Source organism: Sipha flava, unplaced genomic scaffold, assembly GCF_003268045.1.
Source record: "Sipha flava isolate LNK unplaced genomic scaffold, YSA_version1 252_pilon_pilon, whole genome shotgun sequence".
NCBI lineage: Eukaryota > Metazoa > Arthropoda > Insecta > Hemiptera > Aphididae > Sipha > Sipha flava.
The window spans coordinates 225,051-240,329 of NW_020272904.1; the positions used below are offsets into that span (position 1 = coordinate 225,051).

Sequence of the window (15,279 nt, forward strand, 5' to 3'; positions counted from 1 at the left end):
TACCTAATTGATTCACTATTGATACTCTATTGGTGGTTATTATACAGCATTAATAATTAATATTCTATGTTCATTTGCAACCTAAAGTATGGGCAGTTGGCATTATAATATTTTTCTTCAACTAAAGTTGTTTATGTGTAAAAAAAAACTGAAATTGAACCTATAAACGATCATATTGGCAATGTTTACAAATATCAAGTCAGTTGCTGCGGCCTTTTTAGTGTGACATTATTAAAGGCTGGAAAAATTATGAATTACATTTTTAAATGTTTTATTTTCCATTGTGGCATTTTTATAAAGCCAATGTCAAAAATAGTTATAAAGACCATAGTGAATTTTTCAAATTCAGATTACGTAATGTCATTGTTACCTATATTTATTATCTTTTCTATACATTAATGAACATATTATTAGTAAATTATTCATATGAGTTGTAATGAATTTTGGATTAATCAAAATATTAGCATTCTTCAATAAAATAAAATTGATTTAATACCGTCTGTCCATAGAATCAAAATAGACAATAATTGATTAATTTTATTAAATTAATTTGTTATTATCTTTAAAAACGCTTAACTACTGAATAAATATAATAATACATAATAAATAGTTTAGATATTTTATATCAATACTGATAAAAAATACTCAACAATATAAAAATATAATATAATTTTACTCTGATTGTATGTGATATTTTAGTTATATATAATTGGTTTATACTTTTATTTAATGTACTAATATTATGCCAGTATTAAATTATTTTATAAAATGTTTTATATATATATATATATATATATGAAATAATTATCTATTAAGAACCAAAAAAACTGTATATAATTGATAATTACATTTTTGTGTATAAATAATGTAATTATGTCCATTTTACAAAAAAATTTATATACCGATGTTTAAAAATTGTAATTGTTCAACATCAAATACTTGTTTTAAAATTATTAATCTTTTTAGTTTGCAATTGATTTGTCGTTTTAAGCTTTTTTTGGGAAAATAATTTTATCAGTATTTATTATTTATTGGACAATGGACATGATCATTTTTACTAATGTTAAAATCATATTTAATATTAGTAATGAATTATGACTATTTGACTTATTGACTAATATAATAATCTATTTATTGTGATTATTTAAAATATATAATTGTTTTTATTATTTTATGCCTTTAAAATTATATTTGTTTGGGTTATATGAAATATGTATTGATTGATATTTTCAATTTTAAGATATGGATTATTTTTTATAAGCTTAATTTTATTATTTTATTAATTTAAAACTTCTATATAAGCCTTATATATTATTGACAATTATAATTATATATAATAACTAAAAGGGCTTATAAATTATGTATTTATTTTTTATTTATTTATTTATTAATTTTTTTTTTTTTTTTGTAAAACGGACATTTATTTATAAAACTATGTTATTTATTATTATTTTATGTTTGTTTACTCCGTTGCTTGATTGTTATATCGATACAAAATTTGTAACGTAGAGATTTAAGTAATCAGAACAGTGTCGATTTTTAACCGAAATTTGAATTTTTATATGTTGTCACAGATGTAGGTATTGAAAACAGTTTTCTACAAAACACCAGCAGCGACATTTTATTTTTATGGACACAAAATAAAATCATATTCAACTTGGATGGCAGTCAACTTGTGACGACTTTAAATGATCCGCTGTTGCTCATATATGTTTTGTTATTATTTTTTTGTATACAATTTCTTTACATATTTCATGTGTTTGTTATTTTATTTCATAATTACATATGTAATTATTATAAATTAGTTTACCAACTGTATTCTGTTTAACTGGAAAATAACTAAAAGAATGGTTTTATATGATTATTTTAATTATACATACATTTAAACACATAAAAATATTCATTTATATAATAGGTTCCTACTATTTTATTTACCAAAAAAAAAATTAATTCATATTTTTTTTTTTTTTAATTGTATGTATTTGGTTGTCCAAAACTTTGAAAATAAATAAACTGTTGCATATCTAGTAAAATATAACTTATAAATTTTTATTGCTTCTAATTTTATTTTATTTTTTTTTTTTTTTGTCATTATTGAATAATAAACCCTTGTATATGTAATATTAAGTGTAGAATGTAAATATCTGATTTGTAATCTATATTAAAAAAAAATAGTTTTTATTATTTAAAGTATAGTATGTAATCAATTTTTATAAATGTCTGTGATTATTTTTCATTTAATTGTAAGGTAAAATATATATAAAAAAATTAAAGAGTTAATAAGGCCTTATTGATATTGTAATTATTTATTTTTATTTTTTAAAACCTTAGTTTCTTAAATTATTATTTTGAAATTTTTGGAAATTGGTAGGTACTGTAATATTATAAATTATTTACTGCTATACAGTATATTTATCTTTCATAAGAAATTTGATAGTACTCATTCTTGTGTTTATTTATTTAATGATTTAAGGAATGTTATTGCAACTATATGCAATTCTCAAGTCATATAAAAGTGATTTCATTGGTAACGGAACTCTAATACAGATTTTAAATAGATATAAAATAAAAGGATGAAAATCAACATTGTTATTATGTTTTATCTTATACTTAGGATTTTACTCTGTATTTTTCATCCCAAATAGAACTTTATGCATACTTAAGTTAGTTATGATTACTTCATGAATTGTATTATTTACAGAACATAATAGTGTGTAGGAAATAAGTATAGACCATAATAGGTAAGATATAAATTAATTTGGTGAACTATCAAATTTAAATATGTTTAACAAATTTTTTTTGTATCGACATAAAAACCATATTCGTAAATTTTATTGTGTTATGTTCATAATGAATATATATCATGTGTATAGTAAAATTAATTATTTCTGTATTTTAAATGGTGCAGAAAAAATGTTTTAATTTTTTTAACTATAATTTTTGAAGATATTTCTATTAACATTTTGATATTGAACAAGAGAGTTTACATTGGACCTTTTATTAACTTTTTATCTTAACTGATATTCTGATGGAGTTTACAATCGCCCGAAAAACATTGCCATACTGGTGTTGTATTTATAGATTTCTCACAAGTGTTTGACAAAGTATAGCATGAAGGTCTTTTAGACAAACTAAAATCTTTCAATACACCGAAGTACTTATTTAATATTATTAAGTCCATGGGCGGATCCAGACCGAGATAACGGGGGGAGCGATTTTTTAACGGACACACATAATGTAGATATTTATATAAATAAAATTAAAAATATTAATTTTGATATAGGTTGTTTACTTAAATAAAGTCTTAAAAAATATATATAGTAATAATAATAATTTTTTTAGTTATTGCAATATATCTCATAATAATAGAGTTTATAATTAAAAATTAGTTGATTATGGAGTTACCGAACGTTTTTTACGTTGGTCGTTATCAGTTACTATGTATCGGAAACACCGACAAACACAAAACTTGGTTACGAATATTTAACATCACGATAGTACCTTTGTATCATGGTAGTATATAACTGTGATATCAGTATATCACCAAATAATAAATATTATAGGCGATCGCCCCATTCGCCCCCCCTCTGGATCCGCCCCTTTAAGTTATTTCTTACCGACAATTCTTAGTTAAAATAATCGACAATTTTTCTGACCTCGGGTTTATCCCTTCTGGCGTACCTTAAGGTTCCAAACTGGGACCTATCTTATTCAATATATTCATATCGGATATACCTAGGGACGGATCTAGGATATTTTTATTGGGGGTGCTTAGGTTAAGGTATTCTGTATACTACATCCTGATGGCATGACTTTTTTTTAGTCCTAATAATTTGCTATATATTTAAAAGAATAAACATAAGTGACAATTTTAAAAATACATCTAAACAAACGTGGTGCTTCTCAGATTAGCCAAACTTAATACAAAATCATTTAATTTTTTCAATATAACTTGTTAATTGATAGGCCTGTGAACTCTAAAAAATCTTTAATTACATATTTTTCCATGTCCACATACCTAGATTTTAAAAATAAACGTAAGTTGTTGGAATTTAATTTGTATAAAAAATTACACAATATATAATAACATTTAGGCATTATTTGACAGAAAATATTATTTGTTCTTTAGTATTAATATCGGTTGTTTCATCGCATAGTATATCAAAATATATAGATTTTTTAAGATTAGTTACAATATTATTAATAAGAACTTCATGAATAACTTCAATTATTTCATTTTGTACAGTTTTGCTAATCATTGTTATTTTTTTTTACAATTTTCTAAATGTCCATGTAAAATTCCATCTCCAGAATCTAATTGTAAAGCTAATATGCTGCGAAAAATCTCTCGATCTCCAGTCATAGCAGAGTTAATTTCTTATAGTTCATCGTCACGATGATCTCTTAGTGGAAGATTATTATGACATAATGACAATAATTTCACGGCAACCTGGTTGTATAACTTCTATTATAAGACTATACAAATTATACAATACAATGCACGGTATAGTTTGTAAAGTTTTATTTCTATACCGAAGAACACCATACACAATCGGTTTTTGTAATCGTGTACAGTATAGTTCAATATTTAATTAATACAGTTTAGTTTGAATATGGAGACAGCCACACACTTTCCGTTTTGTAATTAAAAACACCAATACAGAAGAAAAATTAAACTGTTAAGACTTTTCTCATCACTGTGTACGGTTTTTAAAGCGGTAGTTTTCGTCCCACAAACTTTGGGCGTACAGTATACGAACTATAGTGTACAGCGTTATAAAAGCTAATAGTGTATGGGAACTTTAGGCCCTTTCTATTGTGCACATGACGGTTATAGTAAACCATCTGGTAGCTAACATCCGCTAACATTATATCATGTATTGATATGCAGTTCCCACGGAGCAGAGCCTATTTTCAATATCACAGAAACAAGCTTCCTTGTTCACATCCGTCAGAATCCACATCGACCTTACTCTTATCCTAAATGGCTGCCTATAAATACGGTATCCATTTACCCATACATTTAGAATAGTAAAATGATTTAAACTAGTGTTAACTAATTACTCCGCTTACTGCACCGACGCTCATCTGGTCGTAAAGCCCGCGCGCCTCACATCGCCGCTAGCTCTGAGAGTCAATCTTTATTATTCTCGGGCAGAGCTTAAATACTCTGTCCTCACACTTTCAATTATAAATTACTATCTTATTTGTATTAACCACATATTATATATATTTTATTTTATTCATTATTATACATGTCTGTATAACTTTAAACCATCGTGTTTTGTCATTTAAACACCTTCCAACAACTCTACATCACAGACGTGAACCGTTCAAGTATTTATTCGTCAACGGTGTATTGTATCGTCTTCTTGCAGGTCGGCCCACTACACGGTCGACAACTGGAAAAATAACACATTTGACATTTTACGATATTATCGATACATCATAATTTGCATTATGCAGAAATAACAGCTATTATATGGTTTTAATCGAAAATCGAAATAGATTTTATAAAACATATTCTAGTTCTAGTTTATAATACATTTAAATATAAGTTCAGAGTGAGCGGTTAAAACATATATTAAATACATCAAAATTTCAAAGTTACACGGAATTGTTTAATTGCTTGTATACACACCGATATAAACAATAATCATTAATATACTGAAAATTTGTAAAATCAACGATCAAGTAGTACCCATCAATAATTAATATTATAAAATTACAAAGAAGTTATCAATTTCTTTTTTAATTATATTTGGCTTTATAATTAAAAATATGTGGATATTTATTTAAGAATTTACTTCACTGGTTTAATTGAATTTCCAATTTCATCTATAACTCTCATTTTTATAGTAATAATTTATAGTATTAATATTAAAATTTCCCGTATATAAAAAAATTAAAGAGTATTTAAAGTACTAAAAAAGTTGAATAAAAATAGCATATTACTTTAACGCAGTTAAATAACATTTGAAGAACTTCAATAGAAATTCAAAAAAAAAACGTATTCTTTTATAAATTGCAAATTAAATGTTACAAGTAAAATGTAATTTTATTTTTCATAAATATAAACAAAAGATAACAAGATATTACATATTCTCTTTAATGTAAATAATATCATCTATTGTAAAATTAAAATTTAATGTTATAGTATAATAATATGTTAGAAATCTAGTTAACAAATATATAAATATCATCCATTAATTTGTATTCATATTTTTATACATCATTTTACTAGTCTTCATGTGGTGAATGATTATGGGTATAATCATGAAGAACAAATAGCCAATCACCATTTTCACTTCTGAACATTTCACCTTGAGCCTTGCATTCATTCTGTTTTTTTATACATTCTAGAAATCTTTTAAATTTTATTAATAACTAATTTATTATTTATTTTAAAAATATTATTTTAAATACTGTACCTAGTTTTATTTTTTACATTAACAACTGAATACTTGAATCCTTGTTCATCAGAATAAACACTATGTGGATCATCCTTTTCATTAAAATCCTCATCTTCAGAGTATATAATATCCTCTGTAAAATCATCTTCATCATCCACTTCATCTTTAACACTACTATAGTGGTTATCATCCCAAAACTCAACAAATTGTAATGGTTCACAGGAATATTCCATGTTTTCATGTGCTGATTGTTTTTTTAATAAACTTTTTCTTCTAGCTTTTATTTTTTCACGTGCATATGCTAATGATACACGGTTTTCAACACCAGGGTAACTAATTTTATAATTTTAAGCATTAATTAACAAAAAATATTTATTAATAGTTAATGTATCTGATAGTAACTTACTTAATTAATTCTTCTTCATATAATTTTTTAGGTTTACTATCATTTTCTAAACATCTGAGCATAATTTTTTCAATAAAAATTGCTGCTTGAAACTCATCATCATCTAGTGGTGGATGATTGTGTTCCCCAGTATATTCTAACATTGAGACATCATTTTCATTCGAAATTGAGCCTTTAACTAAACATTTTAATTTTGTATTCATGTGACACCATACATATCTATAAGCCACAATTTTATTAATTAATAATTATGTAAATTATCATAATATTTAAGATTAAATCTTACTTTCTTCCTTTCCTCATTGAATATAAAAATCCTACTTCATCTCTATAAAGGGTATATCCTTCCCATAGTCCTGAAACTACTAACACACGAACTACTTTAACTTCACCAGAGGATTTAGGAGGTTGTCGTGTTCTAGCCATACTTCGCCATGCCATTCGATAAGGTATTTTATCTGCTACATCAAGAAACCTATAATTAATTAATTTTTTATAAAAAATTAAATAATTAAAATTATAAACATAAATATTTATTAATTTAGTTTTTTTATCCTATTTATATAATATTAATCGATAAAAATGCTTTTATATGTAGTGATACAGCTAAAATCAGTAAAACTCAAGAATATAAAAGTTTTTTAAACAAATATTTTGACTATTCTGGCACAAATAATTGTATCTCATGTCATAAAGGTGAATTGGTATGGTCTTGAAACAAAATATAACTAATTGAACATTTCCACAAACAACTTAAGAAGACAGCAAATAACAAACATAAATTACTCCATCAATAGTGCTAAATAAGATGATGTATATTCTTTAAATTTAATAAAATGACTTAAAAATACAATATTACTAATTCAAGAGCAAGAATTAAGAAATACATAAAAATAATTAGGTTATTTCATTATATTTAATAATCAATATTACCAAAAACATAATAGGCAACCACCATTAATTGGTAACAATTACTAAGAGCAATATTTGGCAAATGGTCTTAGTAAAATCATATTCTAAGCATAAATATTAAATTTTAGGTCTTTATCTGTAGCAGAGATAAAATAGATTCATACATAAAACTGGTTTTAATTTCCAGTAGTGATGAAATTTCAAGTTTTTTTTTAAAAAATGAACTGAAAATTAGAATAAGCTGGAATCTCATTTGAAATTCAAGACAAGAGTAATAACTATTTAAAATACCATTACTATATTATTTAAGAAATATTTTTATTATTTTGACCTCTCTACTTCTTCATTATAAATATCCTTGAGACCCAGGTGTAAGTCATCTCGGGCTCGTTCACATAATGTATTAATGAATGATCGTTCCATTGGATTTCTTTTTAGATCTCCTGGTGGATGATTATGATCTTTAGTGCGATAAATGACAAATCCCTCTCCAGAAGCACGTAATAATCCTCTAGAATGACATGCTTCATCAGTGGAAGTTTTCCTATTTTTGGTACATCTTACTATTCTAAAAGTAATTATTATTAGTATAATATATATTATGTCAAATAACTTAAAAATCAAAATTAGATAAGCTTACTTTCCATTATTAGTTAAAGAATCATTATGGTAATAATAGCCTAGTTCGTCCATGTATAAAGATGTACCACGCCGAGTACCAGGAATTACTTGGACTGATAATAATAAAGGAGGTTCTTTTTCTAATACTGAATCCGGTTGATTTTTCAATCTTCTTGTGCGTTGCATTCGTCTGGTAGCATTAGAGTAATTTACAACAGAGGCTGCAAGAGGAAATCTATAACATTTTTTTTTTTTAGAACAATCTACTTAAAACTTAATTATATTGTTTTAACACACTTTAATATTTCTTCTTCATATATAGTTCTTAATGGAGTAATTTCATCTTGAGCTCTTCCTTTAATAGCATGTAAAAATGCCCGAGCTTGTTTTTCTGCATCAGAGTTAGTTGATGGTAAGTGATTGTGGCCTCTAGATCTAATAATATTGGAAGTTTTCTTGTTCAAATGGGCTCGTCCAGGACATTTCTTCTTTCCCCAAACAACACATCTAAGGTATCTTTTAATAAATATGTAATTATCAATTATCAATTTACATCACATACAAGATTGTATTTATTTTTTTAAAAAAATTACTTACTTTTTATCATTTTTTTCATTTTGTATTTGATAACTGTAACCCATATTATCAAAATATATTGTTGAATCAATTCTCATCTGTAAAAAACCTTTTCGCTTGCCCTTTTTTTTATTTTCTTGATTAGAAGTTTTATTTAATTTTGATTTTCCTAATTTATCAGTTTCTGAAACACTAGTATATGAACACATATTCATACTCTGATCTTTTTTTGACAATTCTGTATTATCATTATACTTTTGAGATATATCCTCGGGAATTTCAGAATAATCAAGAATATTATTTTGATCATTACTTGGAGTTAAATTTTCAGAAGTAATAGAAGTAGTTACTGGACTAGAATAATCAGTAGATGATAATAATTCTTCACTTGTTTTCTCTATTTTTTCCTTTAGTTCAATTGTTTTAGATTTTTGGTTAGGTACAAATTCAAAAACTTGAGCTTCTTGCCATTTATTACAATAAATACAACCTAAAATAAAAAAAATATTCTAGACCAAAAATAATCGCTAAATGCATTAAAAATATTATAACTTACAAAACATATTTACAGTTTTTTCGGTTTCCTTTTGTAGATTTTTAGAAATATTTTCTTTATCATCTTTTTCGTTTAAGGTCTCATTTTCATCAATAACTTCATTATTATACATATAAACATCATCAACCTCTATTACTTCCATATGATTTTCTGCATTAAATTCATCAAGTGATGGACTATTTGACTTAAGATTTTCACTACAATTGATATCCTCATCAGAAATGTTTTTGTAGTCATTAATTGCATTAATGAGTTCATCATCTTCTATAGGAAATAATGGACCTTGCATTTTTTGTGGTTGTCGAAATCTCTGCATTCTTCTAGCAGTACTTGAAAAGGATACTTTGCCCCTTAGTTTTGGAGTTCTATTAAAATTCAAAATTTAAAATTAATATTACATTTACAATTAATGTATAAACCAACTTTTTAATTTCTTCATCAAAAATTCTTCTATTTGGTGTGTTTTCATTGATTGCTCTTTCCCTAATTTTCATCAAAAAGTTCCTTTTTAGTAAATCTTCGTCATAGTTTCTTGGATTATGTGTGTGTGGTTCTCCTGAATGACGAATCATATTGTCGTAATTTCTTATAACTGCTCTAGCAGGGCATGGTTTTTTTTTTATACTTTTTTGTGTACATTTTAAATATCTAAGAATACATTATATTAAATTATTATATACTAAAATCAAACTAATTAAATTAATACTTTTTATTATTTGCAATCTTATGGTTGTGGTAGGCAAATCCATTTCCATCATAAAAAATCATACAATTTGGCCGTAAACCTGGAGCAGTGCGAACTGGAGCCCAAGTAGATTGAGATTGCTCCAATTTAATTTTTGATTTAAGTCTTGTTTGAGGTCCAGATTTAGGTGCTTCTTGATAATCAGGATCATCTGACATGGATATTACATATTTTGATTCATAATTTTCAGTGAATTCTATTACATTCTCATTATCACAATAACTATGGTCTAGATAATGAAATAAAAATCATATTTAATACCTGTTTATCAATGTTGTTAGATGCTTGTGTATGGTATGAATATATTTTATTAAAAATTGTTTATATAAAAAAAAAAAATTAGTTATTGGTACTTTCAAAAGTAAAGTAAGCATTATAGAATTTGGTTGAAATTATCTAATTAAGAATACTTAATAAAAATACTTAGTATTGTATAGATCATTATAATATTGTGGAGAAATTGAGATAGATACAATGATTTCCACCATTACTATAATTTTTTTAAATTTTCATAAGATTTATCTTAGAATATACAATTTAGGGAAAAAAATCAAAAGGTAAACATCTGATAACATAAAAAAAATGGTCTATGCGAAAAGTATAACATTTATAGAACTAAAGGTACTAATTTCTTTTTGATATTCTTGAATTGTTTCAGTTCACATACTCACGGTCAGTAACTACTATAGCAGTAATTAAAAATACAGACGAAACCGGCCATTATTCTTCATGTAGTACTATTTATAATTATGAAGCAGGTCAATACTGCTATAGTAGTACTAAAATATTACTCCAGTAGCAGTAATATAAAAGTAATTTTCTACGATAGGAATATAAATAATTTGAAATAGTGAGGTGTTTGGAAAATTTTAAAATTACTAAATTAAATTACTTATAAAATGTTTGATAAGATGTTTTAAAATTCTAAATATTATTTTTAGATTCTGAATGAAGTAAGAATTATATTTTAAGTAGCAATAAAATTTTTTTAAATTATCTGAAGGAAAAATGTTTGTACATTACTGAACTTATAGTTTATTAACAGCTCAGTTTAATAGATGTTAAATTTTCATATATAGACAAAGACATTTTCAAACCAACTCAAAGTGTATTAATAATATTTCTAATAAAAAAAAGAAAACAATTATTTAATTTTCTAATTAGGTACCTTATAAAAATGCATTTACTGGTCATTGATATTTAATTTTAAAACTATTTAAGTAGTATGGTAGATAATAATTAATACTGATGAATAATATCTGTCAAGTAATGTACTCACATTTATGAGTTAAAAACATAGAAAATACGAAATTATATACTCTTATTTTGGGGTAAAGAACTACATAAATGCAATGTAACATAAATGCTACAACATAAGCAGTGATGTTTTCTCAATATTATCCTAAGTATTAGCATTCAACTTAAACCTAACTATTTAAGAAGTCATAATAAAAAAATTTGATTAGATGAAACTGATCATAAAACAATTTTTTTTGTGCAATAATAGTTCATTAGTAGATAAAAATTGTAGCATAAAAGTAAAATTATTGAAGAATTCAAATAATTAATTTATCAAATATGTTTTGGCAGACCCTAAATAGTTAGGAGAAAGGCAAAGGAGATGAAGTTAAATTAATCAAAAATGTTTTAGTTTAATTAAGCAATGATGAAATTTGCCAAAAATTGTTTTCCGATATCAGGCATATATCCATGAATTTCTATTATAATCGTTGTTGTGGGTATACAGTATAGTATTTAAAATCTATTTTGTTAGGTATACAATTGAACACGAAGAAAGATTATATCTTATACATTTGTGTAAATGTATTGAGCATTAAAAAATGATACACATGAAAGTAACTGAAAACCTAAATTAATAATGCAATAGATAAAATCTATTAAGCAATCTGCATTTGTGGCAAATAGTAATAACTAATAAAATCGAATAGACAATAATAAAATAATTTATTATAATACAGTAATTGTAAATCATAAAATAATTATTGTTTACAGCAAACAGTTAATTGTCATTAGTCGAAGAGGGGGAACAGGAGAATATCGTTTTATCCGCGACACCGACCTGGTACCGATTTCACGAACAAAATGTACAGTCCCCAAAATCAAAGAAACGGTACAACTCTTACCTGCCATTTTTAGTCGCAGGACCACAAGCACTAACGATAAAACTAGAACGATTGAGGTAAATTATTTGTCTACGGACTGTAAATCAGTGTAACTACTGTATAAATTATCTATAATGTAAAATCAAATATTTTAGAAGACATGACATTTCGCGAACCGGTGTCTTCTATTATTTTGTAATTCGTGAAAAAATGAACTTTCCATGACGATAACGTCAAAACGTCATTTGTTCGGACGGTTCACGACACGAACGCGAAACACGATTTACAACACAATTTGGGTTTACGGTAAGCGTATACGGTTTATAGTATCAACTATCGGTGTACCATTCGTAATCGTAGCCCGTTTATTCATGTTTGCCCAACAAAACCATAGCCAACAGCTGCTGGTGTTACAAATTGTTACAGTACTACCACAGTACCACCCAAGAGCCAGTACTGATATTCTTGTCTATGCCCAGTACTGTCTCAACCATGGCTTTAGATAGAAATATAAATTCTATATTAAACCGTGGTCTTAACTCTCAAGCACAGATTATATTAAACCACAGACTTTTTTACCACACTTTAGTATAGAAGTCTATGTATTAAACCCATATATATATATATATATATCTGTAATTAAACCAGATGGTGCACTTCTTCAATTTACTGATAACACGAACCTACCATAAATCAGTAGGGCCACATAAGAGAAATAAAAACAATGTACAACATCTTTTACCATTATAATTGTATCAAATATTTAATACATAATAATATAAAATGTGTATTATGAGTCATGAGTGTCAACGCTAATAGAATTCCAAAAATCATCTAAAATATTGTATAGCTTTAATTTAATATATAGATTAGTCTGTCGTAATCTTTGGGCCTATGTTTATAATATCTACTTATATTTTTTTTAAACTATATTAGAGGTAATCTTGTTAAATATATAAATACTTTTAAATACTTTTTGGTATTTCAAATACTTCTCAAATATTTTTTGATAAGTGTATTTGAAATATTTAAAAAATACTCTTTTGATCTTTAATATTATTCTAGAATACTAATTTTTTGCACGTCAAGAAGTAGTGACTTGCACAATTTAAAAATATTTTCTGTATTGTATCACAAAGACAGGAAAGAAATACATTATTTTAAAAATAAAAACAAATTTTGGTCCGTGGTAGAAGTGTAAGCTCGTTTATTATAATGTTCTTCACAAATTCAATAGTAAAAAGTTGAATAAATAAATAAGATTATAGGTGATACAGGTGAAAGTACTGCAAAATAGGCTGTCACTTGTAGTTCCAAAACCGGTCCATAGTCCTAAACCTCTGAAAACGGCTACTTGTAGCTCCAAAACAGATCCACAGCTCGACGCTTTGGTGGCAGCTACTTGAAAGTTGTAGCCCCAGAACTGGTCCACAGTCCAACGCTTTGGAACCGGCCGTTGCACTTTGTTAGGTTGTCAGAAGTTATGTGTCAGAAATGATGTACCATATTGAAGTTACGCTATGGTTATGACTTATGAGTTAATGTAAGAAATGAATTATAAATGTTGTAAAGTAGCCAGTTTTTTTTTTTTTTTTTTATGATTTTTCTGAAAAAAAATCCTTATTTAGAAATTTAATTTTTGAAAAAAAACTCTGAATCTAACAAACAAATTAAGAAGATAATCTTTATCAAAACTTTCACATGGGTGATTATAAATTATGCTAAATATACTAAATTTTAATTTTTTACCTACTTCAATTTCTAGAGCAAGTATTGGAAAACGATGAATAAAAACAGATTCTAAGTTATGAATTATGTAATCATGTATTTATGTAATTATGTAATTATTATCTAAATTATGTGGCATAATTAAATTGTTACAAGTTGAATATTCTTTATGAGTATATGCTTTAAAATGAGAAAACAAAAATGATTGGTCTAAGTCTTGTTGAAATTTAGCATAGTTTGTATACGTACAAACATCACAACTATGTTTTTCTAAACATTTTTTCATTAAATAGCCACAAACATATGTTAATGAATTTTGATTTGGTAGACTTAAATCCATATAATCTACAGATCCAATGGGAAGTGGCGTTTTAAATTTAAAAGGAGATTTTTCAGGAAATATTATATTTTGAATTTCTTTATTAGAGTGATCTGAAATTTCAGATAATATATCGTCGAAATCTTGAATGCAATTGAAATTTTCAGAATATTGAAAATAATTTAGACAAAATATTTTTTTAAAAGCATAATAAAATTGGACTGGAGTGGGATTCATATTATTACTATTTTGGTTGCGAAATGTACCAAAAAGGTTTTCAATTCTATCTAGGTTTAATCTATTAGTGTATAGAACATAGTTGTGACCAGGATTTTCACGTTTTAATATTGTCCACAGTAAATGTAAAACAACAATAGAAACTAACCAGCCTTTAATAAATTTCATTCGATTAGTTACATCTATTTTATTTTTATCAAAAACTTTTAAGTTTGTAAAGAATTGTTCCATGAATAATAAATGTGAATTTTGCATAGGCATATTAAGATATATCTTTGTCTATGGAATTTTGAGACTGAGTATTTTTAAATGGTCTATTAAAATCTTTTAAATTAGGTTTTTTATATGCATTAAAATTTGAAAATTGTTACTAAAACCTACAAAATTTGAGCCCATTTCTTGTTATAAAAGCTTTGATATCTAAAGAAGTACTTTGAATTTTAATTATTGTTGAAATATTAATATATTGTAAGTCATAACCAGTACATGAACTAGACACTAAAAAATATGCAATCGGTTGCTTCCAATTTACCGGTTCGCGTTCATTGTGCGTCGCGATGATCATCATATTTACTGCTCAGTATGGACGGCAGTATGCTCAGTATTGTTGCGACCGCGCGCACGATTATACAAGTTTAGTGAA

General features: G+C 25.8%; 1 protein-coding gene across 4 annotated transcripts; it reads right to left on the reverse strand.

The window, feature by feature from the left end:
* Window positions 1-6,161: 6,161 nt before the first annotated feature.
* On the reverse strand, window positions 6,162-12,848 carry LOC112684582. Of its 4 annotated transcripts, XM_025556171.1 has the most exons (13): window positions 12,374-12,848; window positions 10,191-10,458; window positions 9,908-10,132; window positions 9,485-9,849; window positions 9,184-9,418; window positions 8,950-9,120; window positions 8,650-8,868; window positions 8,372-8,587; window positions 8,063-8,299; window positions 7,106-7,294; window positions 6,820-7,038; window positions 6,432-6,746; window positions 6,162-6,367 (listed from the first exon to the last, which is right to left on the reverse strand). In XM_025556171.1, exons 1-13 carry the CDS (start codon window positions 12,378-12,380, stop codon window positions 6,241-6,243), a joined length of 2,793 nt encoding a protein of 930 aa, XP_025411956.1. In that variant the 5' UTR covers window positions 12,381-12,848; the 3' UTR covers window positions 6,162-6,240. The 4 variants fall into 4 exon arrangements, with proteins under 4 accessions (XP_025411956.1, XP_025411955.1, XP_025411958.1 ...); XM_025556170.1 differs by having other exon boundaries at window positions 8,950-9,418; XM_025556173.1 differs by having other exon boundaries at window positions 8,950-9,418; window positions 10,191-10,380; window positions 12,374-12,846.
* Window positions 12,849-15,279: the final 2,431 nt, after the last annotated feature.